We start from the raw sequence: 23694 nt of genomic DNA, 5'->3' as shown, positions 1-23694 counted from the left end.
ATTAGCATTCACAAAAACTCGTCTCTACCCTCAAAATTAAGCCTTTTGTTATTTTATAATAGTACAGTAAAACCCGGTTAAGATGTTCTTTCTCCTAAGTCGTTCAAATTCCGCAGTATAATCATTTTGTCCACAGTGGCGTCGAAAGATGTCACAGACTCGGGGGAAAATTTACGTGAGCCTCGGGAATGATTGAAAAAAGTTGTGGAATGTCCTGGTTCCTAGGAATCCCGGGCCCGGGAAATTTTACCTCATCATCCCTGTGAAGTTTAGGGCGACAGGTACAAATAAATGACTAGTTTACTTAATGTGACAAAGTAATTTATTATCGCTCTAAACAAGTTCGTTGGATCCCAACAACTACAAGTAATTGACTATACACACATACGCTACGATATATTCTAACGAACAAAAGATCAACGCGCGCGACAACTATACGCGGGCCGAAACTTACAAACTAATACTTATACTAACTACAACTAAGGAAGGATGAGAAAATGGAAGATAGAAGAATGAGGAAAAAAAAAGAAATACCCGGGATTTTCCTGGTCTTAAAGACTTGGGTGAGACAAATCTGATTCTTTTCTTGGGGTTAATATTACACCTCGATGTTATGCGTCGGAGCTCTTCAATTCCTTTACTAGTTCCTTGGGGGTGAACGTAATTTTCGATCTTCTAAAAAGTCGATCGGGTGGCTACCCAAATTCCGCCCTTACTCTTCAGGACTCGAGTACAAGTTTCCCTTTCGCAACTCAGCGGTCTCCGATTAGCGTGCTAGCTATATCGAGCTCCGAGCCTTCCTTCTGTCCGTCTGTACTCGTTGAGTGTCCCGACCAAAGTGTCTCTACTCTTTGTTCATCGGCTCCAGAGCCTTGCCTCACCCTTTGTTTATGTACTCCTTTTCTCAGAATTGGCAATCCCACCCAAGGGGTAATGAACCAGAAAGACAAAGCAAGAAAGTTCTAGAAGGGGATGAGACAAAGGATAGGGAAAAGAAAGATATTAAACTAAACTTAAATCTATATTTACAATAAAAAGGTATAGCGTACAGCTACATCCCACTTTCTCGTTGTCTTGCCCGTAAGACGTTTGCTAAAACTTCCTGTATAAGATGAGATGTTTCAATATTGTTGTTTGTTAAGTTATGGCAACGCAACACTAGGGGAATGCCTTCCGGGAGTCTTTTAAGGGAAACTGGCTTCTATTTAGGCGTTACAGACGTGGAGAAAACCCGGAAAACTCCACGTGGCCAGCCCGTCCGAGCGAGGCGCGAACCTACGACCGAACTTCCAGTGTTCAGGGTACGAAGACCGCTTGACCACTGGTGGGCCTGAGATGTTTCAAACTGTCGATTCCATGAAGCAATTTTTTCTCGCTTAAAACGATCGCGTCGGTGACCAATAGTATTTTCCTCAGAAAATGTATGCACAGAAATTCTGTAGTCTCTAATTCAGAAATTCTGTAGAAATACTGATATCGAGAGTTAATACAGAAATTTGTGAAGTTAATTAATTTAACAAACCCAATGTTAAAGAACTTTAAAATTTCAAAATTTAGATTACAAATGAAATTCGTTACGGTTGATTCCGGTATCCACAATTAAACGATTTCTAACCGACTAATCGTTTTATTTTGTATTTAAAAAAAATAATAATAATCAGAATCGTCGTCATTATTACTTTCCCGGCTGTTATACAGTATAGGCCTATAACAAAGGAAAAAAAATGACTTTCCCAGATTTTTACTGTTGGACTCGGGAAGCCTTAAAACGTAGAGAAGTGCGAAAACTTTCAAAGTTTTTTCTGTATGCACGAATGTTAGAATGTGTGTGGGGAGCACAATTTAGTTCAACCACTTTGAAGCTTAATAACTCCTGTGTTAAACCATCCAACTCCGATTCAAAAACCACAGAAATTATTAAACAGGGTAAACAAAACTCTGCCCTCCACACAGTCTGTATCCATACATACAGAAAAAAGCATTCCGGGTCTTTTGCGTATCTCGACATTTCAAGATGTCCCGAGTTCAAAAATGCAAAAATTTGGGGGGGGGTCATTTTTGACCATCGCTACACTTTCCCTCTCTTATATATAAAAGCCGGGAAAGTAAAATTATCGAATACATACAGTATTTATAAATTGACTATGGTCACTATGCCATTACTTAGAAAAGTCTTTTAGCTTTGGAATAAAGTTTCTACGTTCTATCTTTCTTAGAACTCTATTTATTGAGATCATGTGATAACATCAGAATTCCTGGGCCTATTTTGGTAACAAGTCCCACCCTGGTCGGAGTCGGATGGTAAGGCAAAGTCGATGCGGAGTCGGTAGATTTTTATACGACTCCACAGCCCTGGATATAGACGGCCGGATGGCCGAGCGGTAAAGGTGGCAGCCTACCGCTCTGAGGGACCCGGGATCGAATCCGAACGGGTCGAATAATCCCCAGGAATTTTTCGGGGGGTGGTCCGTTCGGATATGTCGGGCCCCGTCCCTCACCACCCGGTCGCCCCTTTGTGGGCCTGGCCGAACCCATAATGGGCCGTCTATAAGAGGCCCTCTTAGTGCCCACAGGGCGGAAAGAGTTAAAAAAAAAAAAAAAAAAAAAGCCCTGGATATAAGAAATAAAATAATAGTAAAGTGAATTGTACAATAAGTACTCGTTCAAACTGATAATTTTATAAGACAATATTGTATTTTTTTTAAAAAAAACTTCTATTCTTCATTCGTCAGACACGCTGAATCTTGCTTGCATTGAGCATAATAGCATCCTGATCAAGATTCGTTAAGCGTGCTCTGACGATTATTGGAACATTATTCAAATTAGTTCGTTTTATTCTGTTCTATTTTTCATATAAAGAAAATGAAAGTTAAACGATTTCTTTTACGTTATTATCCACCAGGTAAATTGAAAAATTAAGTTACAAAATATGTTAATTCTTTTTTTCTTTGATTTTGAATAAAATTTCGTCATGCGGGTTCATTGAAAACAAGTGCAAACAAGGAGTTAAATTAATGTTACTTGACTAGAGCCAGTAAAGATGTTAGCTGCCGCGCTGAAGGTCCCTCAAAAACTTTTCATGCTCATCCTCGTTCCTTATCACCCAGCTGTCTCTATTGTGGGCTTACTCAAATCCATGATAAAGGTCCTTTTCGTTAATTAATCAACTTTTAAAGCAGCTTACTGCTCTGGGGACCAAGGATCGAATCCAGACGGGTCGAGAAATCCCCAGGAATTTTTCGGGGAGTAATCCGACCGGATATGTCGGGCCCCGTCCCTCACCCCGGCTGTCCCATTGTGGGTCTGGCCGAACCCATAATAGGCTTGCTAAAAGAGGCCCTCTTAGTGCTCACAAGGCGAAAAGAGTTTAAAAAAAAGGAACACCCCGAAAAATTTCTGGAGATTTTTCGACCCATTCCGGGTCCTCCAGAGCGGTACGCTTCCACCTTGACCACTCGGCCATCCGGTCATCCGGTCATCGTGATGGACAATGGAGTGTGACGATGTGCTTTTATGTAAATTAATATTTATATACAGTATTTCAAATTATTATAATTAATATAATTAAATTTTAAACCGTCACATAATCTGTGACGGTTTAAAACTCTAGATTTATTTGATGACGAAATAGATCTTGATTGTATGTCGTCACGATGACGTGTAGACGAAGCGCGTATATTCCAAATATGGAAAATTGTAAACAATATAATAAGTCATAACACTAGTTTGAAAATAGGTAAATTTCCTTTTAAGTTTTTGTTTTGATGTTTTATGAAATGAACTTTAATAATCAATTTATCTGTGTTATATAATCTGTGCTTTCTAGGAAACTCAACTAAGTTCAGATTAATTAAAAATAAATAAATAAATAAAACAAATTACTCTGAAAAAGAGAAATGTTTTAACCAAATTAGAAAAGTTTAAATGAATAAATGGACTTTTACTCAAAATTTTAAGTTATGATAATAAGCATTCAAATTCATTTATTTAAGTTTCATTGCTCTTACATCAATTCATTGGTGATTGATTCTGCTGGTGTTTTTAAATGTTACAATATATTTGTATTTTATTTTAAATGTCAAAATTCCCATGTGACACTGATTCTTTAATATTTTAAATGTAATGAAGTAAATTTTGTTGATCTTCTGTTTCGGCATACACTATCAAAATATTACAATTGAAAGTTATTCATCTTTAATTTTGTTATTGTTACATATTGTTCTCAAACACGAATTCAAACAAAACCAGGATATATAGTATACCTGTGTGGCAGGACCAATTGGGTGTTTGAATATATACGTGCCACCGAGTAGTCGGTGAGATGTAGGGCTGCGGAGCGTCGGCATGATGTAAGAAAAGGTTCTCTACTGCCCTAGCCATTTTTGCGTCGAAAGAAGGGGTTGAGGTGAATTCAGATAATAGAAGGGGGCTAGATTGGTCCCGAAGGACCGCATCCTAAAACATTTGGAATGCTTAGAAATATATGTCAACAAGCAAGGGCACGTCAATACATTTTAAAGACAGGTACGATCGCATGGGCTTGGGAAGTGTGGTATGAGGATTTCCCAAATAAAACGGTTAGCTGTATTCTGGTACAGATTTATGGGTATTTTTTAACCAATTACATTGATGTATTCATTTTTAATTTTATGTTTGATTTTATATTTGTGAATGATATATACTTTTTCATTTATTAGAAATGTACATTAGTCCGAATGTTCCTGTTTAAAACAGCCAAAAATGTTAGCTTGATTTGCATTAGTATTCACTGATTAAAAAGGTTGTGAGACTGTTAGATTGTTATGAAACTTTTTGTGTTCTTGAATTGAAGATGTGAGTGATGAAGGTGCTATGTTGCAAAATCAAAGTTTTGAATGAATTGATGTTCAAGTTTATATTATGTAATTATTTTGATGTAAATATATCCATGAAATAGTGTGTTACAGAGTATTACACTATTGTTTAATTTTTGAGATGTTTTGATGGTGGTATATGAGAGACAGATACATCAAACCTTTGTCTATTTAGGACAATCAGGTTTTGAATGATAGTAAGTTAACACCTTCATCTGTTCATGTCTTCAGTTATGTAACAAAATTGTATTTTTACTTTTAATTTATGGAATGCTATTAACTTACTGATTTTGCTTTGTAATGAAATATTAATTCAAATATATTGGTATCACTGGCTTTTATTCTAACTGTTGAATTATATTTGTTATATAAATATAAATGTTTTAATATTTACAGGAATTGCAGTAGAATATGATGATGCAAGTCAGCCCATCAGTAGCATAGATCTTTTGGATCTTAGATCTGAGTATTTGATAAATAATTTTAGTTTTGAATTTTTTTTTAATTATTTACTAAATAACAATAATATCTTGTTAATAATAATAATAATAATTAGATGTAAATATTATAATAATTTTTAAAAATATCATGCAAATATGCAAATGAAAATTAGCATATTGATAATAAATTTTCATATCTCTATTTTATTTGAAGAAAATACAATTAAATCTTGATATCTGCTTCTATATAGCTATCCTCATAAAGCACCACTAAAAACTTAAAGGACCTTCCTTATAAATATTAAGTAGAAAACCCTCAGTATATGTGAATTACTAAATATATAATTTTATATTGCAAGTGACACTATTATCATGTGTTAAACAGCCTTTCAGTAGCTGATTTGAAAGTAACATGCTAAATATAGCATGTGAGTTTCAAACTCTTGAATTCAAATACACATATAGATCTCATTACTCTATATATTGTTTGTGATACTTGAGTTTAATGTAAAGTGACCAGACATCCCACAATAGGCAAGACTGTCCCGCATTTAAGTTATTAATTTCGCATTGAAAATTGTCTTGCATGGGACAATGCACAGAAAATGAAATGTCTCTCCAACTCTTTTACAGTGACAGAACATTGCTGTTTCAGCTTTTTGATTCTACAAGGGTAAACCCAAATCTCCTATTTTTTTAGAAATACAAAGAAACGTTTATTTTCAATAATGTTTACATTAGGGTTTCTCGTTTCCCAGTCTTTTGCTTGTCCCAGGATTTTGGGAAAAAAGTGAACTGAATCCTGGTATCCTGGGATTTCCCGAAATATAATTAATTATTTTTAAAACATAAAAAATATCTTGAAATCAAACAATATAATTATTTTTCATTTTTTAAAGTAATTTAATACGTTCTGCAACCTCCAAAATCATATTAATAATGTTGTCTAAGATATATATTAAAATTACCTTTGAATTGTGCAGAAATTTTCACAAATAGAAAAAATTTATTAAAGTTTGTTGGAAACTGCTTACAACAAAAATGCCTTTGAATTGAGTTGAAAATTTAAAGAAAAAATGAACTTAGATCAAACTTCTAACTTAGAAGGTAATTTTCATTATTTAAATAAAACATAATACAAAATATTATTGTAAATTTTTATAAGATTTTAAAAACCAAAGATGGTCAATACTCTGATCATTCAATCTTGTTATTATTTTAATAATGAAAAGTCCCGCTACTGGGAATGCCCTTTCCAATTTAATGGATGTGGGTGGAATCATCTTTAATGCATTTAAGAGAAGACAAATATTACGTGCTTTTTCACCAGAAGATTTCTAGTTAGTTTTTGAGATGCATTGCAGTATTTCTTTTGTTCTCAAGTATTCTTGATTTGTCTACCTTGGCTGCTTTAATAGCGGTATCAAGCTTATAGCTCGATAATTCGGCAGTTCATTCAGCTTTAATAATCAGGTTTATGAAGAAAAACTTCATACTTGCAGACTTTGTACTTGTTTCTATCCTTGCCCAATTTGCACAACCTGGCATAATGCAGTTATTGAAGCCACTGGGCATGGTTAAAATTAAGACAGCATCGGCACAATTATTCAAGATATTACAGCTTTTTTCTTTTTTTGTGTTAAGATTGAAGAAACTTTGCAAATAGAAAGTATAATTAACTCAAACTGTCAGAATACATTTGTATTTATTAATTTTAAGCCTGCTTATTAGTTTTTTAAATTTTTGCTCATTATGTCATCTCACAGATTGTCAATAATCAATATGTATTTGTGACAGGACTCTGAAAATTCTTTCCTTCTGTCACAAATACATATTGATTATTGACAATCTGTGAGATGACATAATGAGCAAAAATTTAAAAAACTAATAAGCAGGCTTAAAATTAATAAATACAAATGTATTCTGACAGTTTATGAGTTAATTATACTTTCTATTTGCAAAGTTTCTTCAATCTTAACACAAAAAAAGAAAAAAGCAACTTTTAAGGAATTTCCCAGGTTAAAAAAACAGCCAGGATCCTGAGATCCCGTATGAGAAACCCTAGTTTACATCATTTTAAAGCTTTAACATTTATCTATTTTTCTACATAATTGCCATTTTGGTCGATGCCTTTTTGTAAGCTCTGTGGCAGTTTTTGTATGCCCATGTCATGTCATGGGACCCATCTTGCACACCCCTTCTGATATTGCAACTTTTCCATTAAAATCCTATGAATGGAAACCTTGAGAACCAAAATGCGGAGATCGTCCAGAGTAATCTGCTAATTTTCATGCATGATTTGCTCAACCTTTGCAACTGTCTTGTCGGAAATTGAGAGTCTCCTACTTTTTCCTTTGTCATGAATTTCAATACAATCAGCTGCAAACTCCCTACACCACTTGTGGATGTTTTTGACATTCATGCACAAATCACCATACACTTCCGCCAATTGGCGATGAATTTCACTCGGTTTAACATGACATGGCAGTGAGCTGGTATGACATGGGCAGCCATTGCACCTACAAAAATGCATTGACCAAAATGGAAATTATGTAGAAAAATAGATAAATGTTCAAGCTTTAAAATGATGTAAACATTATTGAAAATAAACGTTTCTTTGTATTTTTTTAAAAATAGGAGACCTTACTTTTGGGATTACCCTCGTAGATGGCACTAGTCTCTCTTACTTAAGTTTTACTTGTCATTTTTGAGACCCTAACCTTGTCATTTATTGTTTTTAGTGTTTAAGTTTGTTGTTTTAAAACAAAAGTACATATTTCATTTTAATATTATTTAGAATATAAATTTTCATTTAAAAAAAGTAATTTTAGATATCATGTCAAAGAAATGATGTACAGTACATTTACAGAAGAATTACAAAATAAATTTCCTTTTTTGAAAAGAGCAAAATTGAGAGCAGCGTTCACTGTGAGGTGTGTAACAGTGACTTTTTGATTGGTTCAGGGGATAAAAATGACATTACAAGACATATCTTGTCAGATAAACACAAATGTTCATTACTTGCTGTGGTGTCTTCAACAAAATTAAGTACTTATTTTAGCAAAGTTGAATTCGGTTCAAAAGAGAAAGAATTAGCAATAGCCAAAGCAATCTTTGCATATCATACTATAATTCATAATCAAACATTTCATTCAATGGACTGTATGTCTAAACTTATTCATACATTATTTGAACCAAAGTTTACCTGCGCTCGGACAAAAACTGAAGCGATTATAAAACATATATTTGCACCCTATGCGATGGATCAGGTTTTGAAAACTTTGAATGATACCAATTTTGTAACAATATTTATGGATTCATCAAACCATAAGGAAATCAAATTATTTTCATTATTAATTTATTTTTTTGTTATAAACAAGGTGTACAAATAAAACTTTTAGATATTTTTTTTATCATTTCCAGGGGAAAATTCCAAAATAATTTCTAATTCAATTATTGAAATGTTAAAGAAAAATAATTTAGAGAGTAAAGTTGTAGCAGTTTGTGATGATAATGCAAATGTATATTTTGGTGGGCTGCTAAGAAAAGGAACAAATAATGTATATCATAAGCTAAAGGACCATCTTCAGAAGCCAATTATTGGTGTAGGATGTGTTGCACATATAGTGCACAATACTATTCAGTCAGTAGCAGATCAACTTCTATTGACACTGAGGGCATCATAATCAAAATTTATAGTCATTTTTATGTATTTATTATAAGGGTGGAGTTATTAAAAGATTTTTGTGAGAATGCAGATTTGAAAGAGTTTTAAAACTGTATTTTCCTTTAAAATCATATTTCTTATCTATTGACAATTGTACAAGGGTTTTGCAAAATTTCTTTGAATATGATAGCTCAGAAGCATGGCTGTATTTCATGTATAATCAAGCAGCATTTTTTCATAATATTGGGACAACTATTGAAGGCAATAATATTACTATTATAGAATCTATTACTGAAATAGAAAATTCAAAATTTAAATTAAAAGAAAGAATGGACATGTAGTATCTACCACTGACTCTATGCAATCAATTAAGAAATTTGGAAGAAAATGGTTGGTCTAGACACAGTTATGAAACAACTTTATTTAAATCTAATGTCGACAATTTTTATCAAAACTGTATTTAGACCTTTGTTTATCCAACTTTGAAGACATTGATTGTTTTAAGTGGATCAGTCTTAAAAATGATTTTAATTGGCAAACTGTACAGAAAAGTTTTGATTACATTTCATAATTTTGTGATAAAATCTATTTATTCATTGTTGATAATAAATGGAACTTTTTGATGGGATATCGCATACAAAAAATATACGGATAGTACGAAAATAAACACTTGGAATGAGACAATCAACTGATGTGATATAGACAGAAATATTTAATCATTTTGACAGGAACAACAAATCTTTCAAGAATATTAAAAAAAATGATTGAATTTGCATTGTGCTTGCTAGACATCAATGCTGCTACTGAACAAATTTTTTGGGGAATGAATAAGATTTGGACCACAGAAAAAGCACAGTTGGGTCTAGAAATTTTGAAAGCAATATTGTCAGTTAAGTGCAACTATTCCATTTGCTGTGAAAAATTTTGTACTGACATTTCAAAAAATGAAGAACTTTTAAAAAAAATTCATAATGCAGAAAAGTATAAATAAATAATATGATTATTTGTATATTTAAATATTTATGTAATATAATTTGTGATTATTATTCATATAGTCATTTATTTTTATGATATGAGAAAAGAGACTATTTTTTTGTAATTTATTAATTTTTGTGAAAATAAAAGATTTTTTTTTTTTTGATGAGTGTCCCACATTCTACACTATCATATCTGGTAATGCCATTCTCAATTTAGTACCAATTTCAGGGGTGAACAAATGATGTTGATAAATTGAAGTTTTAATGTATATTAATCTATTCAACAAGAAATATTTCTAATAATATTTACTCTCCTTTCTCTATTTAAGTGCTATTCTATAATACATTAAAAGCTCACTATAACAGACCACCACAGGAACAAAGCAATTGGTCCTTTATAATGAGTCTGTTTTATTGTGATTATTATGGACTTATCTGTTATATTGAAAAGTCCATTACTATACAGTAGAATCACGTTAGAACAGATCTCGATAATGGACCTAGAGAAAACATGCAGTTTGCACATTTTCTCCAGGTCTAGATGTATTTTTACCTTATTTCAGCAGATTTGTAACCACAAATAAAAGCAGACTCTACCATATACAGAAATATTGACTTGTCCATTACTGTATATTGATGCTGTGGACAAAGTTTCAGTTGTAAAGTATATAAACCAGATTTTTATTAAACTTGTAAAAACAATACTTCTATTTGTTATTTATTTACTTTTTTGAAATGTTTTTAAGAATTGAGTAGTTAGCATAAAAGCAATAATTATTTTATAAGTAAGATGATGATGATAATTTCCATTATGTTATTGAGATTTTCATTTGACATATAATAGTTTTATTTATGCATAAAAATAGGTGATATTACAAGAATTTAATGTAAAGAAGCTATAAACAGCCATTTTTTAAGCACTTTTGAGGTCAATTTCTTTAAAGGCACAATAGAAAATCAAATATAGAACAAAAATGTTAATAATGAACAGTGAGCTAAAACCTTAAGAAGATGAGTCCCCTGAAATGGCTAGATATGGCCATGCATTAATATAGCTCTGTTATCAGATAACATAACCATAAAATTAGCATGATTATTTTGACCAGATTGAAACTTGTTGAAACTGAAATCATGAAAATATAGTTGAAGAAGTTGTAAAATCTATTGTTATGACCATATTCAGATAAGAATTTTTAAAATTTTAAATTTAGTATTGATACAGCATTTAATACTTGTATATAAGTTTATATTATGGACCATTTTAATAATAATTTTAAAGGATTTGGAAATATGATGTTATATTTCTTTAGTTCCAATACAAACTCTGTTGTTGAAGATATTTTGCAACAGGAGCCACATATTAATTTCTATTTGAAGAATCAACTTTGTACATTAATAAAAAGTATCCTTTGTTCTCTGTTTGCTTTATGATTATAATCTTATATACTGTAAATCGGGATGACTTTGTGACACTTTTCAAGTTTTTTTAATGTTAATTACTGGATTATTGGACCAAATAAATTGTTAGCTGTCATTTTAGGAAGATTTAACATTCCACTTTCTTTACACATATTAGAGTTCTTAATTTTTAATTTATTGTTTAAATAATATTATAAAAAAAATTGTCACAATTTTTTACCTCATTACTTGTAGTAATCTTTCATGTATCTTAGATACAATAAATTTTGAAATAGATATAAACTTGTCATATTCAAAATAAGTCATACTAATGTAATGCCACAAAGTTTCCCTTGCAGTCAAAAATAACTTTTTTGTGGTAACTAAATATATTTATAATTTATCATCATAACACACTACTTTATTTGGAAACACCTTGCAAATACATTGTTTTCTTTAAAACAAGTGATTTTAGAGCTGTTAGAATCTTAAAGTTTTTATCAGTCATAAAATACCAAATTCTTTACATTTAACCTCTTTTTTTTTCTTGATTATCATTGTTTCCAAAATTGGACATATAAAAAGAATTTTGGAAATAATGGTAATTAAAAGAAAAAACAGGGGTTTTATGTAAAGAATTTGATATTTTATGAATAATGAAATTCTGTGGATGGAGCACAGCTGATAGTGCATAATTTATAAGAAACAATGCAGAAAAAACAGGGGTTTTATGTAAAGAATTTGATATTTTATGGATAATGAAATTCTGTGGATGGAGCACAGCTGATAGTGCATAATTTATAAGAAACAATGCATTTGGGAGTGTCTTCCTGAATAAAACAGTATATTTGTAAGAATTAGTTGAGAATTGGAGTTTTGTAGTTTTTATAATTTATAATTAATGAGCAAATATTTATTGTGATATCATTGTAATGCCAGGCTGCAATTTTTAATCATATTTTTAATTTATTTAATTTAAAATATATGCTCTCTATCTCAAATTAGTAATGTCTTGCCTGTGAACATCATACTTTTCCTGTTAGAATAGTCATGCCAGTCATCTATCTAACTCCTTTTAGGAGAACATTTTTAAATTGAAATAACATTACTTCTGGTTTGCATTGGAAATTCATATATAGTTAATTGGGTCTCCTGCCCCTAAGGTTTCCACTTCTGGTCTCAGCTTTCATTTATTTAACTCCGTTCTCAAGATTAAGGAGAGACGAACAGACAGATGGATGACTGGGAATTTATAGGTCTACAATTTTTTTAAATTGCAGCCCAAAAATTTGATAAATATTGTTAGCAGTTCTTAGTAATAAATTCTTAGAGATGAATTGATTTAAATTTAGTTAATTTGTAATTTTGAAAAATTAGTAATTATATGTTTATATATAAATACTGTTGTTATTATTATTCTTAATACAATTAAAAGGTTTAAAATGCAAATTACTAGAAGGAAAATATCATACTTATCATTTATATAAGGTAATGAACAAACAGTAATAATTAGTTTTCTTATTAAAATAATATTTAATAATTATGTTGTTTTAACATAATTTATATAATAAAATTTATATTCATATTTTTATTTATTAATTAATAAATCATACAAATTTATTCAGTATAAGGTATTTTATTTTTATGAAATTGAAGCTTAAAGTAAATTTTATTTTTATTTCATTAATATGTTGAATAACTAATTATTATAGGGAGAAAATGATTTATTTCCAGTGATATTAATTAGCAAATGAAGATTTAAAATTTTTTTTCTAATTTAATTGCTCTACATTAATACAGATATACATAGTACGATCCAAAAGTTCGGGGACTTGGCATGAAATTCCTTACCTTAAAAAGTTTATATTGCCAATGCACAACCACCTTCAAAGTAAGCACCTTGGGTGATGATACATTTTTGCCAGCACTCGTATAACTTCTGGAAGCACTGCTGTTAGCCATTTTTTGAAACCTCCCGTAAGGCTTTCTGCAATGCTGCTCTCATCTCATCTGATGACACAAAACAGCGTCCCTGCAAATGTTTTTTCATTGATGAAAACAAATAAAAATCACACGGAGCTATGTCTGGTGAATAGGCGTGGTGTGGAAGCACATTAATTTGAGTTTTGGCTGTGTGACCATTTGGGACCGATGTGCAGGTGCATTGTCATGCTGAAAGTACCAGTCTCCACTTCGCCAGATCTGTGGCCATTTACAATGAATGGATTCCTTCAAATGACGTAAAATGTCTAGATAATGCTCCTTGTTTACTGTTCTGCCTTCAGGAATAAATTTTGAATGAACAATTCCTTTGTTGTCATAGATTACTGCAGTCCCCAAACTTTTGGATCATACCACATATATCTCAATATTTTCTTAAATTGAATCTAAATATCTTAACGTATTATTAATTTAATTTTTTTTCTTAATGTTGTGGTAGAGGAAGAAGTTTCATTTTATGATTATAGAATTAAATTGAAATTTTACAGTGCAAAAAAATGAATTCATTTAATTTTAATTTTTTTGATTCACTAACACAAGGTGTGTTACCGTTTCAACACTTGGCGGTAATTCATCTTTATTTAGTTGATATGGTTACAAATACGATAACACGTTTTGGGCACTGCCCCTCCTCAGTCAACTAAATATCAAAAGATTATACATAAATCCATTTTCTTATAATATCTTAACATAGAAAATATTTTAATTAAATTAATAATTCTTTTCTCGTGACGTACCATAAGCACTTTTCCAACACAGAAAGAATATACATTCACAGGATTGGCGTAATATTATACATCTATTTTTAGTTTTGGAGTGTTCCTACAAATTTTATAAATTTACGTTTTATTTTTCATATTATAGAAATCTATAAAAAGTTTTTTACATACCTTAAGAATTTTTTTTCCTCCTATTATTCTTTTTACAATAAGCTATAAATATAAAGCTTTTAAAAACTTTATGTATAAATAAAACAGGTTTTGCCAGTGCAGAATTTACTTGCACCTAATTTACAGACAAACAACCAACTCATAAATATAAACTAGTAACAGTAGATAGTTAACCGATACAGTACACCAGTATTAAAATTACGTTCCTGGAAATTAATTTCCTTAAAAGATATTCCAAACGGTTTAGGATTAAAATCACTTTATAAAAAGGTTTTTTGTATTTGCAGCACTTTGATTAGAAGAATACAGGTTAATAGACTTTTAAGAACCTTTATACAACGTATCACTTAACATTACATAACACTGATAGCCGTGTCTACATCTAGTCGTAATGCGGGTTTATACAAATTTACATAATTTGACAAAATACAATTATTTAACTTACAGTGCTGCAATTCTATTTAATTTAATCTGTTTAATATTAATATAATAAATAATTATAGAACATTTAGAACAGTTTTCACTTATTTTTAGACTTAAATTTTTATTTTTTTGTTTTTTGTTTTATTTTAATTTGTATTTTTTTTAATTTTTTTGTTTAAGGTATTAAAAGCTCATATTCTTCCATTAACAAATGTTGCTTTTAAAAAAGATGGCACTAAGTAAGTATTAATTTTTATTATTGTTTAATATACAAGGTGTAACAAAGCTCCATGCCAATATTTTAGGGATAGATTCTATGGTCATAAATAAGCTTAAAATTGTCTATAAATGTTTTTCATATTCCACTTTGTTTTCAAGATCTGGCCTACCATAAAAGGCTCATTTCAAATTCTCAGCCAAAGTACTAGTACTAGTATTTCATCTTTTTAAAGTAATTTTATTTTTTTACAATTGTAAACTAACTGAGGTAAATAAATGTTGTCTAAGTAGGCCTTTTGTAATAAATGTAAATAAAACTTTATATACTACAGTAGTTACCACTGAACTTAGATCAGGCTGCAGTTAACATGTCATCCAATAGATAGATTTAAAAAAAAGTAACTTTGATCCATTGCATGAATGTTTTACATAATTTAAAACAAATATACGGTAATTAATCTTCATTTTTGCTAAATATCAACTTGATATCTTGCAAGTTTAACAAAATTGAGCCAGTCAAACTTGAATCACAGGCATCAAAAAACATAGACCACTGTGTCACTCCCAACAATGAACATAGACCAGCTAATAATTTGCATTTTAAATAATGTTACGATTGCAGTATTTCTGAAACAACTGATTATTTTAGCCTCACTTTAGCCTGCAGTAAGCAGTAGCCCGTGAATGATATAAGGTTCTTTTTTAGTTTTACAATTGCCAGAAGAAAAGCTGTTTCAGAAGATTTAAAGAATGCTATCATTGCTAAACACAGTCGTGGCATATCTGAAAGAGCTATTAGTAAAGAGCTAATACTAAGTAAGAGAACAGTGCACCAGATTATTGTTCATTACACTAACCACAGCCATGTTATTCCTAACAAAGCTGCTGGACATCAGCGAAAAACTTCAAAAGTTGATGATAGAAGTTTGAAAAAAATTGTAAAAAACAACCACCATGCTGTGGCATGGTGGTTGGTTGTAACTACAATATGAAATGATACAACTGGAAAGAATATATGTTTCGACAACATGCAGGAGACTGCAAGAAATGCATTTCCGGTTCTATGCAGCATGTGAAAAATCTTTGTTAACAGCAAATCAAAAAAAGAAACGGGTACAGTGGACCAAAGAACATCTTTCCTAGTCTCAACAAAAGTGGCATGAAATCCTGGGGTCTAATGAATCAAAATTTGAATTATCAGCAACAGACAAAAGCAAACATGTCATTCGATCTGACAAAGAAGCTAATGATCCAGCGTTGTTAAACCATTCAGCGAAATTTCCTGCCAGCATCATGGTTTGGGGGTATATAAGCACCAGTGGTATGGGTCAGTTGACATTTGTTGATGGAACACTTGCATCAGAGAAATACATTAACATTCTACAACGGTTTTACTTGCAGTATCCATCCGCTTTACTTTCCGTCCATAGCAAAGTTATATTCAAATAGAACCTGCATTTTTTGGCACGATGGGGCCACGTGTCATACAAGCAGAAAAACAAAACAGTGGCTTGCAGAAAAGAACATAGAAGTTCTTCCTTGGCATCCAACAGCCCAGATCTTTCACCAATTGAGAATGTATGGAACATTATGAAGAGACATCTGTGAAAAACATGCCCTCGGACAGCTGAAGGACTAAAAGCTTCCATCATAACTATCTGCAATTCCATAACTGCAGATGAATGTGAACACCTAGTCAACAGCATTCTGAAATGTATGGAAGGTGTTTTGGCCAAAAGGTGATGCAACAAAATATTAAATATGCAGTGGTCTATGTCACAGTGACACAGTGGTCTATGTTTTTTGATGCCTGTGACTCAAGTTTGACTGGCTCAATTTTGTTAAACTTGCAAGATATCAAGTTGATATTTAGCAAAAACAAAGATTAATTACTGTATACAGTCAAACCTGTTTTTATGCGGGGGATAGGGACTGCATTAAAAAAAACGCATAAAAAAAATCTCACGAAACTTCACGAATGGCTGTAAATAATAGTTTTCGCGACACAATTAAAAAATTTTTTTTTATGCGGTCAACAGGGACCGCATAAAAAAAGTCTCACATAGAAAATAACTCAAAACCGTACGAAATAGAATTTATTGACAACAGATGTCAGCACTTGACTGCATCGTCTGGTCTATCGTCTGTTTTACATATTTTTGTCCAGGTGGTGTTTTGTTGACTTAAAAAGTAAATTATTTCATTTTTTGCATATTCATGCAATAATATTACTATAATAAGTGCATTTATGCTATAATAAGTTTATTTAGCTATAATAAGTCAACGTAAGACATGACGAATCGCACGAGACTAGTCGCCAACTATACCGCACAAATTAAAAATTCGCATTAAAAAAATCGCACATAAAAAGAGCGCATAAAAACAGGTTTGACTGTATTTGTTTTAAATTATGTAAAACATTCATGCAATGAATCAAAGTTACTTTTTTTAAAACCTATCTATTGGATGGCATGTTAACTGCAGCCTGATCTAAGTTCAGTGGTGACTACTGTATAAGATTTTGCAGTATCCATCTGCTTTACAGTAAAAATATAGTTGAGAAGCAAGTTTTTTCAATGAAAATTTACTTTGAATGACAATAATAATAATTTTGTTTTTTACAAAATTAAACAGAATAATGTACGAGAACTACTCAAAATATTCTCTGCAAAAGCAGATGTTTGCTTCTAATGAAAACAATTGAAGCTGAATATTTATATGGAAACAAGTTCAATTTCCACATACCATATTCAAAAACAATTTTTAACATTTTAAAAAAAGCTTCAGTTTGTACATGTTGGCAACACAGAAGTGGAAAACAAATAGCAGTATCGTTTGATGGGAGGTTTAAAATTGGTTTCTGATATGATTTTTTGGCAGACCAGATCTCAAAAATGAAGCTGAATTTGAGAAATGTTTAGAGGATTTTAAGTTTATTTTTACCCTAAAATCTGTCCCTTGAATATTGGCAGTTTTGTTACATCCTATTTATTAATTTCAGTTTTTAATATTTAATTCTTCAATAACTAATTTGAAAAATGTTAAATTAACAATATCAGTTAATATTCTGATTAAAATATATGAATTCTGTGTTTAATATCAGTAATTTATTGAAAATTTTTGACATTCTGTGTAAAAATGTTAACCAAAAGTCTGTTTTCCATTATTTTAAATAGGAAAATTCTGAAACATAACTAAGATTCAATAAAATGTCTATATATAAGTAACAAATGCTCATGTCTTAACAAATTATAAATTCTGATCAACTATGCTAAAATTAAATTTTGGTATGTTGTAAAGTACTATTTTTAGTATCTTAGGAAACCGACACTAACTGCGGCTGGTAAAACTTCCGTTAACCTAATGGGTACTTTATGCAGATTCGAGATTAGTTTGCCAGGCCTGGGCTTTTACGCGTGCACCGAAAATATCCGTAAGAATAACGACAAATATCAAGTCAAATCAAAAAGTTCAAATATATTTAATTAGTAAATCGAATTTAACTATGTACAATTGTCTATAATCCAAAACAAAATTTATTAACGAAAATCAACAAGTCAACCCGACTGTAAGGTATGGAATCGCCAAGACGCGCGATTCCCACCTGTTTGTTATAACGAACTGTCATAACGGAAAAGTCGTTAGGATCGGCCGTTGGAAACGACCGTTAGGAACTTCCGTGGGAAGAACCGTTAAGTTTCGAATCGTCAACCATCGGACGATTGGCCGGCGGGAAGTGACCGTTGGCAGCCGTTGCGGGAACATTCAAATTTGATTGGAGCAGGGTTCGAACGCCGTCGACTATTTAAGTTCGTATCGCGATCGGCTGGGAGGGTGTGATCGTATCGGAGGTGATCGGATCGGGTCGGATCAAGGGAGATCGTCGTTATCGAGGTGCTAACTAACTCTCTCGTGGGAAGTTACGTGTTTGTGTATGAACTTGTTCTTGACTCGGAGGTTTTGTTAATTACAAGTCTGTTTGTTCGTAAGGAGTTCTTTCGATGAATTTGTACGGGAATAGTCGGTTGTTGTTCAGACTAGGGTCTGTGCATATTTAATTGTAACTCTAATTTGGATTACTTTGTACATTTACTGTAAATATAAAATTTGTGTTTTCGTCAAACCGACTGAGTGGTTATTTTGAACATTACTCCGACAATAAAACTCAGCTACTTAGCTTAACTTAAGGTTAATTTCCCTTTGAAAATTTGACAAATCAAATACTTAAGAACTATGAACAGAATCTCTTACGAACTAAACATCTATCCGTCACCTCATTATACTAGGAACCTGTTTCCTCAATCTTTTCGCTATTGTCAAATCGAATTCCTCTTTAACACCTTGGATCGCCTAATTCTCAATCTGGACTTCGACCAGGAATCACCTCGCTCTGGAAATCACCTTGTTCTTCTTTGGTTGGCGTGCTGGTTTTATGCTGTGAGGTGACGTCACAATTCAGCTAGGTTACTCCCCTTATTTACATACTTAGTTTTTCTAACATCAAGTTTCTTTCTGGCAGCTTTAATTTTCCAACAAAATCTTACTAACCATTTACAAAGTATTTAGCACAATTTTCTGGGATGTTATGACGGTTTAGTAAGTATTTCTTTGCTAGTGAGTGTAGGGATTTCCCCCTCCATTTTTTTCTGCGGACTGTTTATTTCCGCTGGGCAGCGCAAGTGCGCGAGATTTTTTTTCTTACGGCGCTCATTCCTTTGTGAGTTGGTTTATCTTCTTTTTTGGTTACTAATAAGAGAGTGCTGGGGAACCTTCGTCCTAACTAAACATAAGCCCCAAACAAAATATAATAAAATAAAAATAATGCTTGGACTCAGTTCCTTACAATGTGATTTTTTTTTATAAACAAAAGTGTTAGAATGTAAAATGTTTAAAACATTACTTCTTAATTATCAAACAATTAATACAGTTGATAACAAATAGTTACTTTGTATGCAATAACATGCAGTCTGCATGCATACAGAATATGAATTACTTATTATTAAATAAATAACACACTACAATAAAGAGAATTAGTTAGAAAAAATGTAGACAAAAATTTATGATAAAGAATAAATTGCAATATATTTTTAACAATGTTTCTGACACTTCTGTAAATTCTAAAATTGGTTGACTACTGTTGAAAACTGTGGCTTTCTGTTTTAGCAGATGATATGATGTGAGGAACCCTTCAGAACTAGCAATACCCAAGAATTTAAATTTGTATGAAATAGACGACAACTTTCAAAATATACTGATACTCAATAGGTATTGTACTCACTGCAGAAAATGAAATCAAGGGCCATCATGCAAACCAACTATGGACAATAATATCATTACAACAGCAAGTACAGCTAGCAATCCTATAACTGCAAACACCTGTATCACCCCTCCCCAGCACAATCTTCACATCCTCCAGGCCAATTTACAGAAAAGTAAGGCCGCAACTTCCCAGCTTGCCTTGGATGTCACTACCCTAAATATTGATGTCGCCCTTCTCCAGGAACCCTACACTTTTAAAAACAGGGTTGCCCTCTTGGGTAAATGCAGGGTTTTCGAGGCCATTTCTCAAGGACCTACCTTGGCTGCGGTGGCTGTTTACAACCCCCACTTAATTGTTCAGTTCCATCCGCAATTAAGCGGTACTTACCATGCCACGATTAGTATTCAGCAAAGCAACCTCAACTGCTACATCATCTCAGCATACTTTCCTCCCTCTGTCCCCATCCTCGGACCCCTTCAGGAAGTCCGAGACACTATACGAGCCTTAGGGACTGACCAGATCCTTTTGGCAGGCGATCTCAACTCTAAATCCCCTCTGTGGTTCGCTAAAAAGGAAGACCCACGGGGGACAATCGTCAGGGAATTTCTGGAGGAGAACCACTTCCACTCTCTCAACACCTCCCCCCTTCCTACTTTCTCTTCGGCCCAGGGTGAGAGTTGGATAGATGTCTGCATAGGGAACAATAGGATACTGGGGTCTGTTCACTCCTGCAAGACTCTGGACTACATGGTCCCTAGTGACCACAACTACATCCTCACAATACTTGCCTGCACCATTCCTCCTGCCATCTGCACCATCAGTAAGCACACAAACTGGGACCTCTACGAAGACTTGGTCAAAACTCTCTGGAAGCCTGACCCTCTTATCAACATCCAAACCACTGGGGAGCTGGACCACGCTATTGAAGAATTAACCCATACCTTACACATGGCATATCGGCTAGCCACTAAGGAGAGACTTCATACCACAAAAACAGCCTGGTGGAACTCGCACCTCCAGGATCTGAGGAAGAAAACAAGAAAAGCAAAAAGAGGCTACAGGAAGGCTAACGGAAACAGTAAGGAGGACCTACGTCAGGAATACTTAAAAATCAAAAAAGTGTACAAACAGGCCATAAATGAGGCGAGAACACAATCTTGGAAACAGTTTTGCAACAGGGTGGGTGAGAAAGGGCCATGGACTATACCGTACTATATAGCCTTTAACAAAACAAAAGCTGCACACACTCCCTGCTCGGTCAAAAAGGAAGACGGGAATTATACCAAAAGCATCGAGGAAACTTACAGTTATGTTCTTAATGCTCTCTTTCCTGACGATAACCCCAGCGAAGACACTCAGTACCACGATCACATCAGGACGTGCAGCATGACAGAGGATAAACAAATCACTGACAAAAATTTTTCAATGACAGAAATTGCCACCCTTTTCAGGAAAATAAACAACAGGAAGGCGCCGGGTCCAGACGAAATTACCGGACAAATGGCGAAAGGGGCTCTTAGGGCAATCCCAGCCCACCTCCTGGTAATTTATAACAAATGCCTACAAATGAAACACTTCCCGGACAGGTGGAAGGTGGCAAAAATTAGGCTGATACCGAAATGCGACAAGCCAAACACCCCGAATGACTACCGACCCATTTCGCTTTTATCGATAATGGGGAAAATTTTGGATTCCCTTATGGCTAGGAGGCTCCAACATCATTCAGAACTCAACAACACCCTTCACCCTCTGCAGTATGGGTTTAGAAAAAAGAAAGGTACAAATTTGGCCCTCCAGGAACTAATCAACAGCATAAAGGAGGCTAAGAAGAAAGACCAACATACTCTGGCTGTAGCCATAGACTTTAAGGGGGCATTTAACCATGCCTGGTGGCCGGCCATCATTCTGGCCTTGAAAAACATAAATTGCCCTTCTAACATCCTTGGGCTTTATAGAAGCTTTCTCACGCACCGGCAAGCACAGTTGGGCCCAACTGGCAAGATGGTCATCAAGCAGATTACTAGGGGATGCCCCCAAGGGTCGAGTTCGGGCCCCCTACTTTGGATAATACTATACAATGGTCTTCTTCACATCCAGGATAAGGCTCACTCCAACTTGAAAGCCAAAATCATAGGGTTTGCAGATGATACCCTTATCCTGATGAACCACAGGAATCAAGAAGTTATTCAAAGCGGAATGAATTCCCTGCTGGACAACATCCAGGACTGGACTGTCAAAAACAAATTAATCATCAACACCAATAAGTGTGCTTGTATCGTATTCCCAAGGAAGAAACCGCTCAATAAAAAGCCATCAATAAAAATTCGGAATGAGAGAATCAGGTGTACAGACATAATCAAATATCTTGGAATACAAGTCGACAGCCAATTGACCTGGTCGCCCCACATGGACTATGTAAAGCAAAAAGCGGTGACCATGTCGCACGCTCTTAGGTCCATTAGCAGGAACCTTTGGGGCCTCAGCCACAAAAGTTCTTCTCTTATTTACCATTGTGCGATCGAGCCGGCTGTCTTGTATGGCGCCGAGGTTTGGGGATATGCTACCCGTAGGCAACAAATCAGTAAAAAACTCCAAACAATTCAACGCTGCTGTCTCATTACTGTGTGTCGGGCCTATCGGACGGCCCCGACCAGTGGGCTGCAAGTGATAGCCAACACCATCCCTCTCGACCTCAAGGCGGCTGGTAGATACTGGTTATTCCAACTCAAGCACTTCCCTTCTCACCTGGTCACCTGCAATACTACTCCGCCTCAGATTAAAACCATAGCTGAAAACATTCTCAAAAATGGTATCGATAAATATAATGATTACAGTCTAGTGCACCCCGCCACCGTGCCCCCAGTGGTGGACATTAACTCTGGGATTCGTGAGAAGACTTGCACCACTATCTACACGGATGGGTCGAAAGGCCCAATGGGTGTAGGGGCTGCCTTTGTGCACCTCAACAACAACAGTAGGGTGATCCATCAGGCGTATTTCAAATTAAGTCCATTCTGTACGATCAATCAAGCCGAGAGCCTGGCAATCTCCAACGCATTGAAATACGTCCAGAGGACAGTTAAACAAGGAGCCAAGGAAAAGATAGCCTTGGTTAGCGACAGTAAGGTGGCGCTCCATCAGATCCAGGCACTAAACACAAATCTAAAACTTATTAAGGACATCACGCTTATGACCAACTTGCTGGAAAAGAAAAACATTAACATCTCTTTCCATTGGACCAAGGGACATTCCGGAGTACTAGGAAACGACAAAGCGGACTTCTTAGCAAAGAAGGCCATCTGTAATATAGCGGAACCTACCTTCTCCTTCGTCCCACTCAGCTGGGTCAAAGCTCAGCTCCACGAATTCACTATCAGTAGGTGGCAAGAAAGGTGGGCCACTGGTTCTACGGGAAGGAGCACTTTTGACTTTTTCCCAACCATCGAAGAGAGGAACAAAGCGAACCACTACACTCCTGACTTCCATACAACGCAGTTCATCACTGGGCATGGCGGCTTTAAACACTACCTTAAACGTTTCTTGAACAAAGGCAACGGAATGTGTGA

At 33.8% G+C, this 23694-nt stretch overlaps 1 protein-coding gene across 3 annotated transcripts in view; it reads left to right on the top strand.

Moving 5' to 3' along the window:
• Window positions 1-2764: 2764 nt before the first annotated feature.
• The window catches only part of LOC136983249 (dynein assembly factor with WD repeat domains 1), a 60041-nt gene continuing 39111 nt past the window's right edge, over window positions 2765-23694 (top strand). For all 3 annotated transcript variants that reach the window (XM_067279946.1, XM_067279945.1, XM_067279944.1), the window contains exons 1-5: window positions 2765-2902; window positions 5250-5319; window positions 11248-11339; window positions 12771-12823; window positions 14830-14888. In XM_067279946.1, coding sequence (XP_067136047.1) covers window positions 2863-2902; window positions 5250-5319; window positions 11248-11339; window positions 12771-12823; window positions 14830-14888 — 314 coding nt within the window. In that variant the 5' untranslated portion in view covers window positions 2765-2862. The remainder of the gene's footprint in view (window positions 2903-5249; window positions 5320-11247; window positions 11340-12770; window positions 12824-14829; window positions 14889-23694) is intronic.

The sequence above is a fragment of the Centruroides vittatus genome, unplaced genomic scaffold (genome assembly GCF_030686945.1).
Source record: "Centruroides vittatus isolate TY-2023 unplaced genomic scaffold, ASM3068694v2 contig_879, whole genome shotgun sequence".
Taxonomy (NCBI): Eukaryota; Metazoa; Arthropoda; class Arachnida; order Scorpiones; family Buthidae; genus Centruroides; species Centruroides vittatus.
The sequence above is the reverse complement of the archived record's forward strand: the minus strand, read 5'-3'. Positions and strand labels throughout refer to the sequence as shown.